This window comes from Carassius gibelio, chromosome B14 (genome assembly GCF_023724105.1).
Source record: "Carassius gibelio isolate Cgi1373 ecotype wild population from Czech Republic chromosome B14, carGib1.2-hapl.c, whole genome shotgun sequence".
Taxonomy (NCBI): Eukaryota; Metazoa; Chordata; class Actinopteri; order Cypriniformes; family Cyprinidae; genus Carassius; species Carassius gibelio.
Genome location: NC_068409.1, coordinates 14,663,462 through 14,684,384, shown reverse-complemented (window position 1 = coordinate 14,684,384; position 20,923 = coordinate 14,663,462). Strand labels below are relative to the sequence as shown.

General features: G+C 39.0%; 1 protein-coding gene across 1 annotated transcript; it reads left to right on the top strand.

The window, feature by feature from the left end:
* The first annotated feature begins 2,308 nt into the window (after window positions 1-2,308).
* LOC127971468 (synaptopodin) lies at window positions 2,309-20,199 on the top strand. Its single transcript, XM_052574490.1, has 4 exons — window positions 2,309-2,458; window positions 5,707-6,974; window positions 12,862-14,777; window positions 17,333-20,199. Exons 2-4 carry the CDS (start codon window positions 6,779-6,781, stop codon window positions 18,074-18,076), a joined length of 2,856 nt encoding a protein of 951 aa, XP_052430450.1. The 5' UTR covers window positions 2,309-2,458; window positions 5,707-6,778; the 3' UTR covers window positions 18,077-20,199.
* The last annotated feature ends 724 nt before the right edge of the window (window positions 20,200-20,923 follow it).

Below are 20,923 nucleotides of genomic sequence, written 5' to 3'. Positions count from 1 at the left end.
GGTGAGAGTCTGTTTGATGATCGTCTGATTATTACTGCACACTGGAAAGCATTTCCTGATGAGGTAACCTGTAATCTGACTTTTGGCATCAAGTGTCTGTTTTTTTTTGTTTTTTTTTTTGGCTTTGAGGATGAGAAATCACAATATTTTCCAATGTTTTCCAAGTTAGTGTCATCAAATCTTTGAACTATACTGGACAGAGTATAGAATATTTATTTTGAGTTTTGTTCAGGCACTTAATTTGACTAGATGCATAAAAAACAAAAAGTATATCCAATTTTCTCTTTGAAATCAATGCTCTGTATTTTTTTCTTCTTTTTTTGTGGTATAATCTGTTTCAGATATCAGAATCAACTCCTAAATATACCCCAGAAAACCCACTGAAATATGAAGGTTGTCACTTAACATGCAGGTCAGATGGTCTTTTCCTGTTTAAATTAGCAGTTTTGGCCTCAACCTGGAATGTGGACTAGAACTTTAGCTGTTTAGTCATGTAGTCTGGCTACGGGAGTCTAGGATATCTGGATAACATTGTTGTCATTGACCTCCTTGAAGTCCTGGACACCTGTGGGGCTTTTGCAATTGCCGGTGGAGCATAATCAAACATTTTTAAAACTCAGTTGGATTCAGTTTCATCTCTCAATAGGGCTTTGGTGGTCTCCTGGAAGAGGGGGACTGAGGGGTTCACTGACAGGCTATGTATTACTCCAGTTAAATGACTGCTCTGCTATGGCCTTCTCTCAGCAACAGACAGATTCAAAAGAGGAGAATGTAAACCAGAACACTTAGGAAATTCCACACACACTTCAGAAGAAAAGCTCAGATTTGATGGACTGTGTTCTAACGTTTCCTCCACTGGTCCGTTCAGCCACACATGAATACAGATTCTACAGTGAGACATGCACACACACTTCTAGACGTATGCAGACACAGCAGCCCTTTGAGAAAGTCACGCTAAGTCACGACTGTTGAAAGAAGAAACGCAATGACAGGCAGACCAGCTGTAAAGAGGGCGTTGGGGAAAAAACAAATATGTTTGCAGAGGCGGGAGGGATAGAATGAAGGAGTCAAAGAAAAAGAAAAGAAGAGAAATGGCATTTTTGCAGAAACAGATTTTGAAAATCACTGGGAAACTATTTTAATAGAGATATTGCATATTGCAAACTGACATTCCTCTTAGGATTTGCAAGAATTTAAGTATTTAAATTAGCATTGGCATTCCACTAGTTAAAAAAGGCAGCACACTGAATAAATTATGTGTGTATGTATGTTGTGCATCATCCATGACTGTTTTTTTTTTTTCATTTTTGATACTTTGAAAATCATGCCTTGAGATTCCTACAATCTTTTCCCTTTAGAATTTGCTTATGGGTCAGGCTGCACAATTAATTTCACTGATTTTAACTATTTTAATAGTTTTTAATAATTATGAATTTATTATAATTATTCTCATATAATGGCACAACTAAAAAGTGAAATAAGCACATACTTGTTTTTTGATACTTCTCTTCATAGGTCTGACCCAGTTTTTGCCGATGAAAGACTTTATTCTGGATACGACCGTGACGGTGGTCTGAATATGGCTGATGGCCTCAAATATCACCCAGGTATGACATTTCAAAACAGAAGCAAATATTTGTTACAAAGGAACTCAATGTTTTGAACGATTTGCTGTGAGTGTTATTTCAACTGTGAGAAAGCACTTAGAGATGATACAGATCAGAGCTTAGTTTACACAGTTGCATACAACTCTGGGATATCATAAAGATCGTTTTCACTAAAATAACCTTTAAACATGCTCTGAAGTCAGTATTTCTCCTGCCACTTTGTTTTCCATCTTGCATGTCTGTTCTCAGACAGACATCTCTGTTGGGAGATCAGTGGGCTTTAGATCCCATCCCATTGAGACTTTAAGTGTCTTACTTTGCTTCAACACGCAGCTCAAGAATCCTTGCGGGGGCTCTCCACGTCTGTGAAACCAATCTGCAAGGCCCTTTTGTTTTACACTTTATTCTTCTCAAGAGAAAACACTCGACACTGGTTACTTTTTATAACTCCTAGCAATCAGAAACAAGTGCATATTGGCAGTTTTAGTGCATGCAGATGCTGCATACGTTCTATTCCCCTGTCCAGTGTAAAAATTTGAGCGGGACGAAGTGCAAAGTGCACACCGGTCCTCAACTTTAAATATGAAAATATATAATGGCATAATGTGTTCAGTATGCATGCTTGAAGGAAACCATATGAAGAAGGCAGACAAAGAACTCTGTGTTCCAATTCCTGCTCGTCCACACCCCCTTTTCCCTTCTTTCGGTCTGCGAGAAAGAAAGAGAGAGCGAGAACGAGAACGAGAGCGTGACTCCATGTGAGACAGAGGGGGAGGTGAATGCAAGGAGGACCTGAAAAGGGGCTGTACAAACTAGCCATCACATACACACCGAAGCACTTGGGAGTACAGGTGAGTCTACCATCAGCTCCAGACTTTCACTGAGTTTTCTCTTGGCATAGTGTTATCAACAAACAGCTTTATCACCTGTTGAATCGCGAACTGCATCCTTGAAGAACCTACTGTGTGAGGTAGCCAGCTGCAAACGGGAGGAATGTTTCTGAAGTCTTTTTAAATATTTGGGTTGATTAATTCAGGATGTTAACTTCACTCTCCTCCCGTGGAGGAATAATCTCACTGGCAATGGGCTTCATGTGTTCCCTGTTTGGCTGTTCTTTGTCCTGCCTGCATGTGATTCTCATGATGATAAATGTGAGCAGCGTGCAGTAACAGTAGAATGAATATCCGGTGCTGGGGTTTCTTAGCGACAGTAATGACTTATGCATTAGGCAGGGGTTCTGTTTAGCTGAGACGTCATGCTAAGCATCTGTCGCTGACCTTTATCTGATCTGAAATTTTATAGAGTGGCATAATTCATAAGACTTATTAAGTCACAGCGTTTTAATGCTACTAAAGTTTTATCTGCTAGATAAGTTTAGTAATGGATTCACTACTTTATCAGAGTCCAGAAAGGCTTGTTCTTCTTTTTATGTGCCTCTGGCTCTTTAATGAGCCATATAAAATGTAATTGAAACAATTTGAGTGTTTACACTTTATGCCAAAGCACCTGGTTTATTATTTTATTCTTCTTCTAAGTGATTCTCTGCAGACTTCATGTCACATTTATATAGTGGTATATACAATACAGATATCATACAATAACAGAATAGGTTAACTTCAACTATTAGACTAGTTTAAATTGTGCTCGAAAAAAGACAGCTGTGTCATTATTCAGCTTGCTATTGAAAACACATCCCCATGTTTTCCTGTATAATTTATATATGTGCCCACTATATACTTAGTACCCTTATAAAGCAAGCACCATGTCTCTGAGCCTCATTGAAGTTTAAAACTAATGGTGTTTTTGCTGTCTGTCATCAACCTGTGCAAGTCAAGGCATGCCGGCTATCTGCTGAGAATTACTCTCAAAGAATGCCAAATGTAGAGTGCAACCCCCAAATTATTTTTCAGGCCACTTACAGGTGTTTCAATAGGCCTTTGTGCGAAAGAAGTTGAGTTGAAGAGCAGGTCTCTGCATTGTGCCGTGGCATACGCTTGAAGGATCTGGCCCTGGAGGGCTGTAATGGATCTGGGAGATTAGAGAGACCTGTCGGGCCCCGAAGGGTCTATCAAAACGCTGTGTCAGACACCGTTACATACACCATTACTGCTTATATTATGCACTGTAATGGATACACCCCAAAACACACACAAATACTATCTCCCAGTACCTGCATCCGGTGCCTCGGGACTGATAACATATGGAATGTGATGGGTAGAGCTCAATGCAGCTCATCAGATTGGTTTATGAGCCAGGTATGCCCTCAGTGGATTGGAATGACTCGTAAATCAAAGGATGGCAAATCGTTAGAGATATGTGAGTGAGCCATGCAGATATGCTGGTATGTTAAAGTTTTATGTAAATATCTGGAAAGTGAAATCAGATAAGATAAGCATACTCTGACACTTTAAAACGCTTAAGGATTTATCATTATACTCATTTTTAACATACAATTTGCCTTGTAGTTCAAATGCACTGTGATGCATCAGCTTTCAACCTTCTTTCAACCAGCTTCCAGCCTTCAAGATATTTTGGCGAGTAAAAGATTTAGCTGATTGCTAATTAGCTCGTAACTTTATGAGGAACATTCACGAATGCAATTAAACTGAATTTTAAAAGTTGATAGTCTGAGCTTCCCTGATGTACAGTAAAATGTGACATGCTTAATATAAGGAATTAAATGCAATATTATTTACATTAGGCCACTTTAACAAAACAATGAGGAACAAAAACCAACGGATCTTGAAAAATTTGATGAAACAATTCCGTATACATTTTTTTATGAGGGTTTTATTCTCACCAAGGCTGCACTAAAATCTGTTACAAATGCATTACAAAACAAAGCAACTGCTCTTTATGTTTCGTCTCAAGCAGTGAAAGGCAGAGAGCTTGTGAGAGGCTTTTGTGGGTGAGAGTGTTTGTTTTGTTGAGTTGATTGTCTTTATTTGTGGAGGAGGGCATGGAGGGCATGAACAGTGGGTGTCGTTTTTGTGGCCACTTTGGGACGTAAACTCCCAAACATAAACGCACAGGGGTCGAGTTAATCACTGGAAGAGTGAAACAGACCACTCATTTGTCATAGGTGTTATTAGTTAAAACAGTGTTTGAAAGGGGGTGATGAAGACTAATGGGGTCTTATTACCTCATGAGACTCTTGCAGTAGCCTACAGGATGTGAGAGAGACAACACTCAGCTGACAGGGTGATTCAGTGCTATTGAGACTAGACTCGGCTATTTGTACAATTGCCAATTTACTCACTGTCCTGTTTCAACATGCAACTGAAACAGTCAAAGCCTTTCCTTATACAGAAACTGAAAGATATTTATTATTTATAGTGACTCCATCACTGAAATCTTTAAAAATCATGACTTTTTAAAAGGAATGGTTCACCAAAAACGTAAGGTTTTAGTTTGGGTTCTTATACTGAGAACAGTTTAGTAGTAATTTAGGGTTTAGTGGGTTTTTAGGTGGTCCAAGTGGAATCTGTGGACTTTTGGCAGTGGTTTTGAGAAGAAAAAAAAAAGAAAAAATGGATTTAAATAAGGTTAAATTGTGTTAATCACCCTTGAGTGTTACAATAAATGATCATAAAATAATGTCCTCAGACAATTTAGTACAAATATTTAGAGGACGAAATGTACAATTGGATTGAAAAAATATTATAAAATCTGTGAGTCTTTCTGCACAGATTTCACATGTTCCAGCTTCGAAAAATATTGACCTTCCTTCCTCTACAGTCTGTTTAATAAAATAAAAACTCCTAATTGGTCAACACCTATTCCTTTCCTTATCCTGTCTCCTTGATATTAGTCAGGCGGAAAATGAGATATGCATTGTTTCAACTTCACATGTAGGAAACGCAGTTCATTCCTCCCACTGATTTGACAATGGGTGGGGTGTCATTTTCACAAATGATATCAAGTGCACAGTGCCAGAGGAAATACCCCTCCTTCACACAGTATAATAAAAAAGAGGAATATTTTCTTCACGAGGTTTCTCACCTCATCTAGTTCAGATTTAAAATGGTAATATTCTTTATCTTTTGAATATATTAGCATGGTATATGTTAACTGAGAGTCTGCATCTTGTATGTTTCAGGAAGTAGCAGTTGAGAGGAAAATCACTGCCTCGTCCTCTGGCAGCAGTGGAAGTTCATGCAGTGGCCTTTCATTTTAACTACACAACAAGAGGTTAAGACATTAAGCCCTGTCTGGATAAACCATATAGTTGCCCGAGGAGCCTCTCTGGACCAGATCTGAAACAAGCAAATAAACTATATGTCTGCTCTTGATGTTGGGTTAGAGATCATATCACTTGGCTTAAACCACCCAGAGAGATTTGATCAGTAATACAGGGATAAAGAATGAGAACTACAGAACCTATCTGTTTAAAAATCCAAACAAATGGACTGAGCACAATAAAGCTCTGCTTGAAAGTTTAGCAACTACAATAGCTGCAGTCAGAACATTTGGACGACCTTTTGGCTAAATGTGTTTTTTCATGTGCTAATGAAACGACAGGAAAGCACCAAGCACTGCCCTTCATCTTGACATTGTTCAAACGTTTTGAGACCAAGGGCTACGCGTGCCTTTAAAGAAACACTCTGTCTCGGGGAGATTGCGATAAACTCGAGGGACATGTTTTGGTGACTCAAAAAGAAAGACAAAAATCTGGATGTAAGATCGAAAACAGACGCAAATAGAACAGAGGATAGTCTCCCAGCCTTTGCCGCATTTGCAAAAGAGCACATCCCACTTGTGAAATTTTCTTGGCCCTTTTCCATGGGAACTGATCCAGGGTGCATTGAGAAATACCTCCAGGGAGGTCTTGTTAGAGTTTGAATAATATTGTGTGGATTGAAAGCAAAAGTACATTTCTCAGCTCATCTCTGGGCGGTAGCGCGTCTACTCTGAAGGATTATGGTGAAGAAAGCATCCAGCAAAATGTAGAGCTTTGGTTTGACTTTGATCCTGCGTTTGATCCGTGTTTCTTCGTGGAAGTCGGGAAGCATAAAACAATCCGGGATCCCGAAACCAGCTCTTACAAACCAAACGTAGGCCCCAGCTGAGAAAAAGAAAACTTTATCACACCCAGGCTAGCGTGTCGGCTAAAAGGGGGCTCGCCGAAAGAAGAGAATCTCTTAGGCAAGGACGGAGTGAAGCAGGCTGGGATGGAGTGCAAACATGAGCCTGCTAGAAGAGGGGATAGCTGGGGTGGGCCTACCACTACAACATCCTCCACCCTCAACAAGATTGGAGCAAACACGTCCCTGGAGAGGCACAGTACTAACATTTTAGAGAAAGATGACCGCTGCGGAGTCAAAGCAAAGCCAGGCTTGACGTCTTGCCAGATGGAGCGGAAAACAAGTAAATATTTTCTTCCTTATTTCTTTTATAGACCTGAATCTGAAGAACGTGATATATTACAGTATACTTTATCCCTTGGGTGTGTAATATGTAAGGAAAAATTGGCAAAAAACAGATCGGCACCCTGACATGAATGCTTAATAAATGATTGCAAACACAAGAGTTTATTTTTATTTTTTTATTATTACTATAAAATCAGGGTTTCCTTACTGAGGTTGTGAGTTGATGAAAAGCTAATAATTAAAACATTTTTAAAAACTGACTGCAGAATGTTGCAATTAACCAATCAGAATCGAGTATACCGCAGAGTTCATCATTTAAATGGATTAGAGAGTCAGTTCAAATGCAGGGGTTTTAAAATTATAAAACAAACGAATAAAATGAACACTAAAGCAATTAAAATAAAACACTTACTAAGAAACATGCAATTTACTAGTTTACCTGGATGGCATGTGGCCATAAACAAATATCAGAGAACCGTGAGCAACCAAAAGTGTTGTTAATTATTAAAATATTTGCTTATAATCTTAGTAGGACTTAAAGTAAATAGTATAGGCCAAAACAAGTTTAGGAATACCTATTATATGATAAAAAATTACTAGCACAACTTACAAAACTATGTAGGAAATTGAATGGGTGCAAATTGGAATGATAATGTTACAATTAGTGTAATTATAGTCTTAATACGGCAGACTGCAGAATTTTGTGATTAACCAATCAGAGTTATGTATTCAGTAGAGTCATGTGATAAATTTAAAATAAATTAGTGAGTCAAGCCAATTTTATTCTTTAAAAGTTGAATGCTTTTACAGGCCCTACAGAGGCCTAAGACCCATCAGATAGATAGACTGGCGTAACATACTGCTATCCATTAAACGTTTAGACATCAGTTCTTACTAAACCCTCAGTGACACATTTGTTTCCTCACAGACGCAGATGAGCCGTACAGTAATAGCTCTTCACTTCATACCCACTGACCATAATGCTCAAGCTGTGGGTAATGTTATCTGGAAAGAATGCATAATAAGGTTTGCAGATGACCAGGCACCCATTGTAAGTGCAGTAGGCGGCAGTTCACACCAGTGACTGTGTGACAGGGGGGTTTTACAACCCTGCTGATGAGAATTCAGACCCATTTGAGGCAGTCTGAAACTGTTTTTGCAGAATTCAAGAGGTTGTTATGATGTTGTTACAGCTTTGGAGTGTGTAAAATGGCGAGAGGGGAGGATGTGGAAAGGCTGAGGCGGAACAGCTAATTCAGTCACTTTATATTGGTTTCATACTGTTCCTAGGAAGAGATGCTGAAGTAAATGTCAGCATTTTCTCTTTTTCTTTCATTCTCTCTCTCCTTGTATGGGATTGATGTCGCCACACAGTATCATGATTTGATGAGACGCAGAATGTTATGCTTCTCTTTCTTGCATCTCCAGATGCTTATAGCATTTGACTGAAAAATGATACAGTGTGATCCAAAAGTCTGAGAGCAATTTTTTCTCAGAATGTTTTAGGATTTTAATTCTACACTACTTTTAGGACATTAATCAATTTTTTGTGTGTTTTTTTTTTTTTACAAACAGTCAGCACAAGATTGCATTTTGGATCTTCTCAAATCATGCTGGAGATCATGATCATCAGGTTTTACACAAACTTTTGCACAGTTCATCCAGTTTTAGTACTGCTGTCATTTTTTTAAAAGATATTCTAAAATTTAATTGTTTTGCTAATAATATAAATTGTAATACATTTCTTATTAACACTGTATATGATAAATGCATTAATTCATAACTTATTTATGATTGGTAGAGTTGTAGTCCTTTTTTTTTGAGAGTTTACATACCTCTTGAAAAATGTCACTCTTATTAATTTTCTTCTTCTTTCTTTTATAAGCCAATACATACAATGCAAAAATAAAGTACTGAATCCAGATACGGTGAATAAAAGAGGACTTATATACCCAAAGTCATAACCCCCCTGACCTTATACAATTTGTCTGTTAACTGACAGATAATCTTTTTTTCTATCATCTAATTTTTCATTTTGCAGCTTTACAAATCTACAGTAATTTATGGCCACAGCTGTACATTTCATAATAGCAGGTCAGTTACAAGGCATTTCTCAGAATCAGAACTGATCTGTAGAAGCTATTCTGTGAATGTTGTTCTGCTTGAGAGTAAGGTAGCAGACTACGACCAGTCTCCAAATACAGTACAGTGATGTATACAGTAATTGCACATTCATGGTTTTAGTCCTTTCTGGTCTCATCACTCCTCATGTACTCGCATACATTTCCCAGAGCAAAACTGTCATTTTATCCCTTCCTCCCAGCGAACCATAACATCCGACAGGAGAATCTGACCTTTGATATACAACCCTTATGTCTGCCAGTTCCCCAAATCCTCAAGCTGTGAGGGAGTTTCCCTCATCTGTCCGAACTGAGAGCCCACATATCATACGAAGCTCAGTGTCAACCAAATGGAAAAATTATTCCTTTCCCTGAACTCCTAATTTTTTAGGTTTAAGGAAGTTCTTGTGTTTCTCTTCTGTTAATGATAAGTTGAGGGTTACGATTCAGGCATGATGAATAAGCTAAGCAAGCAAACCTCTGTGGTCTAAATTGATCTCCACCCTTGAGGCTCAGGTGTCCCATCCATCCAAGCGAGTGTGTTTGCCGGATGGCTCTCTCCCCTGACATCCAATCCTCTGAAAGAGCTGGCACATCGATTCTTTATACTTGACACTGATGAAATGTGGCCACTTAATTTGGTGTGGAACAGAATGTGCAACCTTAAATATTCTGTATGTGATTATTGAAGTACATCCAAGGCCATAGCAATCATAAATATGAATCTTTCCTACATCCATGACTCTGGTAACGAAAACAAAGGGATAGTTCACCGAAAAATGAAAGTGTTGTCATTATTTGCTCACCCTCGTGTCCTTTGAAACCCACATGCTTTTCTTTCTGCTGTAGAACACAAATGGAGATGTTCGGCAGAAAGTCAAGAAATGACAGCCTCAGTCACCGTTCTCTTTCATTGCATATTTTCCCCATTAAATGACAGTGAATGGTGACTGAGGCTATCACTCTACTTCTACTTTCATTTAAAAAAGGAATGGGTTTTAAGGTTGTAACAGTTTATATCAACATGTGGGTGATATAAATATATATATAAGAGAGAGTTGCTGCAAAACCACTTCTAGAGAAACGTGTCTAATTGGACTTTTGGCTTAAAACCTCATAGTTTCTGACTATAGCCCTTGTGACGATCTCCCGCGTGACAACTAGCCCCGCTTTCTAAGTCTATTCTGCTCTTCGCTGTTGAATCTGTAAGCAAAAAAAAAACACAAAAAAAACAGAGAAAGCAAAGTCTGCCAGGAACGTCACACAGCATAGGCATCCTTAAAAAAAAGCAAAAGTGAAGCGCAAGCCTCGTACAGTGCCCCAGCTGCCCGCCTCACGCTCGATGCGCATTTGGAGCGCGCGAGAGATCATCATTCGCAACGACACGAAATCCGATCCAGGCTCTCGCTGCTAAAGGGGGAGTGGAGGAAACACATGAAGTTAAATTAGAAAAGCTCGCGAAGCAGCAACAAAAGAGACTGTATTCTGAGATAATTAAGGTAAGAGAAGTTTAGTTTGACCCGGTGCTTCTGGAAAGTTAAAAAACGGTAGCCTATTTGCTTAATAAAACGCGTAGATCTGTGAAAGTCATGTGATGAAGTCATGTTTAAGTTCTGAGGTCTGATGACATGATCGTTTAAATTATATTATGTGATGACTATTTAAAGCGAGACGAGAGCAATATTTTGCAGTGAATACATGCTGTTTTAAAAGATCAACCAAACTGGTTGCCACTTTGTGTTGTGTTTAGACAGACAATAGGCAGAATGAAAAGAACATCACTGTTTTGAAATTAAAGTGACAAATTGCACTTTGTGGATCTCAGACATAATGTATTTTTTTTTTTACGTTTTTTTTTGATTGTACAGTGTATAAAAACTAAAATGTGCTTCATGTGTTAAAATGTGTTAAATTAGTTACCTAATCAACCTCTTTTTTTGCACATTACCACAATTTTATAGTGTGTTTATTTATTTAAAAAGTAGAAAGTAGTCAGGGAGTGAAGTCATAGCTATTCAATGAACTATTCTGGTCTGGCTCTGATATGGAAGGGAAATTTATAAGAATAAGGAACAAATTAAAACTGAATCAAGTAAATTCATAATTTTTATTTTATTTATTAAAAAAAGAAAACTCTATCTATATTTATGAACTATTGAATTTTTCTCTAGAGTTATAAAAAGTTAATCTTTTGGAACACCGTAAAGATTAATATCCGAAAAGAAGGAAAATTGAGAGCTTTTTTATCCCAGTGCTAGAGGTTGTGTTGCATGGCCTGACTGAATAAAAATGTGTTTTTGCTGATGGAATGAAAGGCAGATGCACATTATACTCTATTATAAGTTTATGCCATGTGATATAAAAGCTCCTTTCAGTCTGGCAAACTTGCACATAAAACAAATGGGACAAACTTAGAACTCTGTCTTTTTTACTAACTTTTTAACGCTCCTTGCGGCTCTGGCAAGACAAAGACCTACCTGCTTGGATAGAGAAAAAACCTTCACAAAATTGTTTTCAGGTTTGCAGCCAAGTCTGGGGTTGAGGATAAAAGCTAAGAACTACCTCAGGGAAACCTAAAGTGGTTAATTATTCAAAGGTCTATTAGGGAAACAGATTGTGTTTGCACAGGTTAACCATGCTTATATTGAGTCAAGCCGTACAGCCAGTGATGTAATTGTTAACAGTCTGTTCCTCAGGATGTAATGTTCTGGTATAAGATGTTGACGTTTTGTGTTTTAAAAGTTATGTTCCTTTCCCGAAGCGCTCATTCATTTGTAGGCAGGATCTTGTTTTATTTACTGAAACTTTGATGCCACAATATATCAAAATAGGTCAAAGTTCAAGCATTTAAATGTAGAGTTTGTCTTGGAAGTTGATGATGGAAAGGCATGAACCTGTCAGGATGTCAGCAAATAGACATGGTTCCTGTGCCTCAGAGAGATTTCTCAAGGCATGCTGCAGTCTCAAGCAGGGAATTTTCTCGGCAGTTGAGGAATGCTAAGGGAGGGACTAGAGCCCATGGTGAAGGAAATACTTTCTGCAGCTCGGAATGGGGCTTTTTAGCCCAGTCAATAAACCTTTGCCATTTTCAACAAATAGATAACTGTTTTAACATACATCTTTGCCAAAATATGGGTAGAACTGCAAATATCAGCATTACGATTTATTTACAGGAGGTACTTAGAACTATAAATGTGTGAAAGCATTATACGGTCTACAAAAATTTGCCTGCAGGCTCCGTGAATCACAGCAAACTGTGAAAAGAATAATTCTGACCACAAATCCTTGAACTTAATGTGTCAGCATTTCTTTTATAAGTCTGTCCGCAAAAAAAGTCGACAAACGAATATGATTCATCCTTATTAACAGGGTGACTCATGGAGGCTAGAATTACTTAAAAGACATATAATCTTCTGGAGTTTTAAAATAATTATCCTCCCATTTGAGCACATTGCTACTATAGCTGAAAATTAAATAGCAACCAAATAATTGTGACAGCAATGCTGAGATCATGAAATAAAATATAAAGCAAGTTAATATTTGCCAAAACCTGCCCAATTACTCTCTCTAATAAAAAGCCTGTGATATTATATGTAACACTCTTTGTTAGGCTGAAACAGTTACGAGCATTTAAAATAACTTTTCTCTCATAAGACTTGTGGATACTTGGTGGGTTGTGCACAAAAGCGGGGTTGAGCAATACTTAGCTTAGCTTTTTAAAATTTTCTCTTGATTTGATTGTTGTGTTTTTTTCTGCCATTCCAGACCTCAGCAGAAGTGCCAGTTTGTCGGAAAAGGAGCTGAAGGAGGCACGAACCAAGAGTCAGATCATTGCTGCTCAGCTCCAGGCCAATTCCAACTCTAAAGGCGTCCAGCTTTTCAACCGGCGCAGACAGAGAGTGAACGCTTTCACACTCGTAAGCGTTGGAGGAGGGGGAGCGGAGGCATCTAAGAATGTGATTGATTCATCTTTTGAAAGTCCACAGACATGGGACAAACGCTCGACTGAGGACCAGGACAAAGAGTTGAATCGCAGGAACCTCAAGACAGGTCTCACGTGGTCGGCCGGCAGAATCCACAGTACTGGGAGTGGCATGGAAGATGCTAGTGAGGTAACACGGGAGGATGTAGCAGAAGAAAGCAGCCAAGATAGACACTTTCTCCCCGTCAATGAGAAGGATGAGGAGCTTTCAGAAGACCTCACAGAGCATGTGAAGGATGAGGTTACTCGTAGAAGTGACAGTAACTCAGCTGTTAAAGACAGAACTGGTGAAGATGAAGCTGAAGCCAATGGAGCACACAATAAAGAAACCCCAAATGGATACAATGCACAATGCAATGGAAAAGCAGATAAGACGCTGACTAAACAGCCCACCATCATGAACAGAACAGCTCGCCCATTTTTCTCCCCAACAACAGTAGGATCCTCTGAAGCTACAAGTCCAGTCATGGCCATCCATCCAGCCCATGACTCTACAACTCCCCCAGTGCACCCAAGACCTGTTTTCTCTCCACCACCACTTCCACCTTCATATCCGACTCCTCCTCTCCCCAGCTACTCCAGCCCTCCTCCACCTAACACAGGCCATGCTGCCTCACCTCAGCCTTCTTCTTACTACATCCGCCCATATGTCCCCAAGCCTACATTTGTCCCTGACCTCTTGAGTGAGAAGAGATCTGTAGCTCCCATCAAAACGGGGATCCTCGATGAGGGCCGGGCTCGCAGAGCAACCCGTAAGTCGATGTTCACGTTTCAGGAGAAACCAAAAGTGGCTCCCAATCCCGAACTCCTGTCCTTGGTGCAGTGTGCAGATGAAAAGAAGAAAAAACCCCAGCCAGACGCAGGGCAGGAGGAGGAGCTGCTGGCTCTTGGGGCCGAAGCCTCAAACTTCCTGGCCAAGGACGAGGACGTTCACGAGGAAGCTGCGGTGCCAGAGTGGGCCTCGAGTTTGAAAAGCTCCAGAACGCGTGCCAGGATGGAGCACAAGCCGGAGCAGGCCCTGACCAATGCTTCAGGAAAAGGAGCTGAACTGTTTGCCAAACGCCAGTCGAGGATGGAAAGGTATGTCCATGACAGCAAGGACCTGAGATCACCCTCTCCTACCATGTCCTTGCCTCCTTCGTGGGTATATCAATCCAACATGCCCGGTCGAGTGAAGGCCATAGTAAACTCCTCCAATATAAGTGCAGAAATTTCAAAGACACTTCAAACTCAGCAGGCCATTCAGAAAAAGACTGTCCTTGCCAAATCGCCAGCTCCTGCTCCAGCTCCACCTCCAGAGATGCCTTTGGAGAACGGCTGCACCAAAATCGAGATGGAGCTGTCCAAACATCAGCCATACCAGCTAAACTCATCCCTCTTCATCTTCAACCCAACGAAAGATCCCTACAGCACTCTTCCCAGAGCCGCCCCAGCTCCTAAACCTGTCGTGACCGCTCACTCCTACTCCAGACAATCTTCCCTTCCAACAAGCCCTTTGCCATCGCCGTACAGCCCATCTGCCGGCTATCGGTCAGCCCATTGCTTTTCACCTCCTATGACGCCTCTCAGTCCCATCACAGCAGGCAGCATCAGTTCCCCAGTGTCACCTTTAGCTCCAGAACGTGTGGCTTCACCTCGCTCTGGCGTCCAAGCACCACGTCCCACGTTCTCCACCAAAAAAGCTGGAATCAGCCCACAGGTGTGGAAACCCTCTTCATTCTTTTAAACCTTTCCATTTCTTCTCTTCTTTGCTGTATGTACTCTTCAGACCAAAGTATATTGGAAGAAAACTGAAAAGGACACGTATTGGACACTGACTGTCCACTTAAATGTAATAAGAGAGCAGTAAGTTACAAAAAATAGGCCTACAAGAAACTTGAAATCTAGCACACTTGGTCAGATTTGTTTTTGTTGTTTCTTGTTTATTATTGCATGTTTAGGCAATAAATCTCAGGTCCTACCTGTTAAACTGACCTTTAATTGTAACTCATAAACTGGCCACCAGAGGGCCATAAATTTAACCTTAAATATTTTTTTTTACCAAGACATTGTAATTTAGTGCAGCTTTGTGTTTCAGACCTACAGTTTATTCAGTTTTGTGCTCATGCCAGATATATTTTAGGTACAAGACCAGTGTGTCATTTTCCAACGCTTGCCTCCAAGTTTTCAGGTTGGAGTTAGTACAACCTCATAAGCAGTTTAGCAGATGGAGTCTTGCCTTTTATGATGTACGAAACACAATTTAATATGAGTAGGAGGATATGAGACCCTCTTCATGTTATGGCACCCGCACTGTTCTTTTTCTTAATTAGTTCTGTGTGCTTCTCTTTGATTTATAGTTCTAGTTTACAACTTGCATGCTGCGCAACAGTTAGGGTGCATACACTGCTGTGTGTTCCACTGCAGGTCTCGGATTAAACAAAGCCATCATTTCATTTTATTTTATAACTACGTGCAGTACATAGTACCTATTTTAATGCTGGTTGTTTTCAAACTAACTGTTTCATTCTAGCTTCTTCTCTTTCAAATGATTTTGTCTACTCTGTTTCATTAAAACCATGAAACACTTTCTTTTCTGTCTCTTGTTTTCATACTGTGTTTATCTTCCTCTGTTGACTGATCTGTTGAATTTCCTGTGGGATTTCTTCTTTCATTTGCAGTATCCCGTCTAATCAGTTGTTTCAGTTTTTGGTTGTATCTATCCTGCAATGAGAATCCCAGGCCGGCTTTCCCACAGAGTCGTTTTTATCTATACACTTGTAGCAACAAAACAAAGATATGCGCATCAGAGCCACCCGACGCGTAGTGCTCTGACCCAAAATGAAATTAGACACTTTTTTAACGCCGACTGAATATGTATGTGCCCCACACATTCCTGGCCTGCCCCCTGAAAATGCACATCTGAGGCGAAACTGGCCGCTGTGGGCTTGAGCTTTAGGCTAAAGGCCTGACCTCTGGCCTCCCTCATGCTTGGAAAAACACATTTACTGGAGGTGAAAACATCCCCAGCAGCCTCAGCAGTGCGTATGCATATCTCAGTAAAGGTTAGTGGTGTTGGCAGAGTGAATGCAAGCGATCTGAAGATGGCATGGTATCGTGCTGTGCTGGGAAACTACTCAGACATTGGTCAAAAATAAACAGCTTGACATAATCACACGGTGCATGAGAAGGCCTGATATCGATAACCACATCTGAAATTGCATGCAGTGCTGCAGGAGGTGTTTTAGATGTTTCACTGGTGGTTTAGAGGCTAACCTGTTACTGGCATGAACTTGGAAAGCTTGGATTTTTGAATGGTTATTGAACCTTTGGATCCAGGATTGTTCTGCTGTTGTTGTACTTTGTGTGTAATGATATCTTTGTTCCTGTACACTAACATTCCTTACTATCTACATTTATAGCAAAAAAGAAAATAAATGAATCGTGACATGTTATGCAGGGCTCAACAGTAAGGAAGGTGTGCTGAGCTAGTTTTGGTCTAATTGAATGAACTGCCACATGTACTAATGGATCAACACCATATATATTTGATTGTGTATATATATTTTTTTATGCCTCACAAATTTTATTCCTTGTTTTTGTGTCATTTGGTTGCAAGTTAATTTGCTCTATCATAATGTCTAGCTATTATATATCCACCTAGCAAATGTTTGTAAATAATCTCAAAATGTGATCATTTTAATTTAGATGTGTGAAATTTTTTTTTTTAATGCAGCTTCACAGTAACAAACTGACAGAATCGATAATGCAATAATCATAAAAAAATATGGGACAAAATCAGATTCTGCTGTAAAACAAAAATAAAGTAAGGTAAAAAAAAATATCCTATAATACATAAGTTAACAATTTTTTAATGTTAATGTTAAAATATTTTAAAATGATAAAACATTTAAAAATATTATCTTTAATTAGTTTTATTCAAAAGGATTCTATTGAATAACATAATTTTAAAATAATAGTAACTTAAGTTATGCATTTAAATTATTAACTTTAAAATGTAAATATACAATTATATGTTGTATTATTAAATATTTTATTATATTAAATGAAATAAAAATATATAATTAATAAACATAATATTAAAGATATATAATATATACAATTTGAACTATGGCAAACAGAAAAATCCTTACTGTTGAGTCCTTTTATTATTCAGTGTGTGTGTCTGTGAGTGTATTTAGTGATATAGAGACACTACATTAAAGTGATGTCTCACCTCTAAGAGTAATCTTTTCTTATCTTTTGTCTTATCAGATTAAGGCGGAGACCCCGGCACCAGTCAATAACTCCGGCTCCACCACCCCAACCTCCAGGACGCCCAACCTCACTAGACGCTTCACCAGCCCTGAGGTGCTTTCCAGCGCCGTCTGGTCCCCCAGTAGCCCTCTAGTGACCTCTACATCCTCCACTCCAATCTACAAGCCCACTCCAATCTCCCCCTCGACCCGACCCATCCATAAACCCGTCACAACATGCCCTTCCCCAAGCCCTATCCACAAGCCCATTGCAACCACAGCATCTCCAGGTACCATCTTCAAGCCGACCGCCACCTCTCCAGTGTCTCCACCCTGGGAAACCAGGTGCCAGTCTCCGGCCGTCAGCCAGGACACCAAAACCAACCACCGCATTTTGGCCAAAAACATCATCAATGCTGCAAAGCGGAAAAACAGTCCGTCTCCCAGGGCGCTGGGTGGCCACAGTCTGCCCATGTCCCCGGTGAGCGGCGGGATCGTGCCTTATGAACACAGTCCTGTCAGTCCATTTCAGCCACGGATCCTGGGCGCTCAGTCGCCCACCCTTACCAGTCCCTCTCCCACCCGCATGATCCACTCTCCGGTTCGCTTGTACAACACCCGCTCACTGACCGACTCGGACGCCTCGGTGGAGTCTGAGGATTCGGGTCTGCGCTCTCCTGGAGTGCGCAGCTACAACACCTGCCCCCGTGGCTGGGCCGGCGGTCTGCAGGTGAAGAGGGGAGGCATGTCTGAAGATCTGTAGGAAGCACTTGATGATTTATACTTCAGCCTGATTTCGTTGTCGACCAAAGTGTCCTTTAAATATTGAATGTAAAGCATTGTGGATTTTGCCGTAGGTTGAATACAGTACAGTATGATGACTGTGTGATGGAAGAAAAAAATACACTATTGTTCAAAAGTTTGGGTCAGTAAGATTTTCCTGAGAAATTTAATCAGCAAGGATGCATTAAAATGTTCAAACGTGACAAAAAGGCTTTTTTATTGTTGATAAATAAATTCGATTCAGCATAGAATTCTAAAAAATATAAAATTTCCACAAAAATATGAAGCAGCGAAATGGTTTTCAAAATTGCTAATAATACGAAATGTTTCATGAGCAGTAATTCTCCATATTAGAAAAATTTTTGAATGATCATGTGATTTTGAAAACTGGTGTACAGTGTAAAAAAAAAACTGTTTTCACAGTATTTTTGATCAAATAAATGCAGACTTAGTGAGCTTCTTTCAAAAACGTTGAAAATCTTACCAATGCCGAATTTTTGAATGGTAGTGTAGAAAAAGAAAAAGAAAATTCTGACATCATTTACTCACCTCACATGTTTACTCAAAGCAATATGACTGACTTTCTTTCATGGGACACAAAATGAAGTTACATTCTGAAATATGACTAATATATTGTCGTTGTTGGAATCTAAGGAAGAAAGATTTTATCAAGGTCATACCATTTTGCAACAACATGAGGGTGAATAAATGAAGACTAAATCTATGCAGCTGTCTGTAATCTAATGATGAAGGCATTACATGGACTCGGAAAGTTGTACCAAAGAACCAAAGATAAAAAATAACGTGCAAGACTTTTCAAACCAGTATTAGTTATTAACCTTATTATTTTTTTAAATCTACGTAAATATAAAAGGGATTGACCCTTTGCTTTTTTGTACAGTACGTTTTGACAATGTGTTAGAGAGTATTGGAATGTGACAATAGGTCCGACTCGAGTCAAACTTGGAAGGAACTGATTGCTTTTTGCTGATTGTGAGTTCATTTAGATGTAAAGACAGAATGACACAGCAAGGTTTCTATGGTATGAGAGAGAGTGGTAGGAAATGTTCTATATTATGTATACTATAAATGGAAGCTGCAGGTGATCTGAAATCCAATAAGGTTTCCATATTAGTTTAGTGCTGAAATACATGAGGGAAATAAAATGGTCTGATGCACAACGGGAGAGGTGAAAAAATAAAGCATTAGGAGGTTTGTACAGTGTGATTTCACATAAAATGTAGGAATGATTACATTTCAGCGTTCATTAATGCACCTTGCTTAGACTGCTATTATTATATTTCAGTTTCCCAAGAGGGCAAAAACAGGAGAAGAGAGGATTCTTGCTGATGTTTTATACAATCAAGTTAATCTTCACAACGTTTCAGCATTTCACATAAAATGGATTCTGGGTTTAGGGTGATTGAGTGCTCTGTTGGTACAGTAAGGTGAGATAATTGCTTTTTTATATACATTTCACACAAATAAACATATTTCATGGGGCACTTGAAAGGGTATATCATATACATAAACATCACCTCTGTCAGACTGTCTACAGCATGCATTTACACTTGACTGGTATAGACGCACTGTATACTGTGTGGTAAACAGTAATTTACACTACTTAATGCCGTATGTTTGTCTGTCGTAGTTCTGAAATTACATATTGAAATCTGTCTGAGCTGATCCCTAGCACTCATTTAAGGATTAAGTCTCAAGGGTCATGCACACCAAGTGTACTCATGTTTGCCTGCGGTCAAATATTGGATCACCACACATGAGAAAATCATTCTCTGTGTCGGAGCATCAGCAGATTTTTGAGTATTTGCATATGGGGCAGTTTGATTGACAGGGACATCAGCTGTAAAGTGACTTGGCACCTTTGGTGAGAATAATGTTATCATTTCCAAGGATGCTTTACAGCCCCTGTGTGCTTGTGCGATCCTTCATTTGGATTATGGGAGATGTTATGTATGATTCAATTTACATTTACAACTTCTTTTAAGTTTGATATCATGTCTGAGTAACCAGCCTCATTATTATCTCTGTCTGTTTTCTGTCTGTTTTTAAATTAAGTGAATAAACACAAACAATGTCATCTTCTCGGATAAAGGGCTTCATTTATTGATTATTTTGATGTTAAAAGAACAATCTGTAATTTTATTAATTATAACTACAAATTTATAGTTTTACATCCAAATAACTGAAAAATAATATAATTATAGGAAATGGTTGTAGTTTATATTCTGAGCTTCTTTATTGATATGGTAGGAAATAGGCCTATTTAGGATATTGTTATTATTATAATTACTAGCTACTACTACTACTACTACTACTATTTTCCCCAAAACTGAGAATTGGACAGTGTAGACAAAATCTTAAAAAACATTCAATCTAGTCTTCGAATAGCATTCATACGCTAGGATTAAGTAAAGTGTTTAATCAAAAAGTTTGGCCTAATGTCTTTTGAAGAGATGTAGAGGCCTGGTCAATACCGCCCCCTTTAGGACTAAACTGTAGCCATCGCTGCAGACTCATTTGAGTTCAAAAGAAAATGGCAAATAAGAAATATACAAATACAAAGCGAAATTAGTTATTATTATATTAAATTATTGGAGGGTGCGTGGGTTGTTAGTAGGGTCGGTAACGACTACATGTGTGCAGACATTATACATTGTGTATTTTAGTATTTAAACTATGGAAACCTCATAACAATATTTTAAATCTAAAAAATTGTGAATTATTAAATAAAAATTAATTCTGTATTATTAAATCAACACGGCCACTAGTATCGTCAAGGAACAGTTTGTTCTTTTGTAAACAGCCA

What these genes read in the sequence shown, in the direction of transcription:
- LOC127971468 (XM_052574490.1), top strand. Translation starts at nt 6,779, where the DNA reads ATGGAGTGCAAACATGAGCCTGCTAGAAGAGGGGATAGCTGGGGTGGG. An exon ending in CCAGATGGAGCGGAAAACAA is followed by an intron (nt 6,975 to 12,861) that starts GTAAATATTTTC and finishes CTGCCATTCCAG; the next exon opens with ACCTCAGCAGAAGTGCCAGT. An exon ending in AAGCTGGAATCAGCCCACAG is followed by an intron (nt 14,778 to 17,332) that starts GTGTGGAAACCC and finishes TTGTCTTATCAG; the next exon opens with ATTAAGGCGGAGACCCCGGC.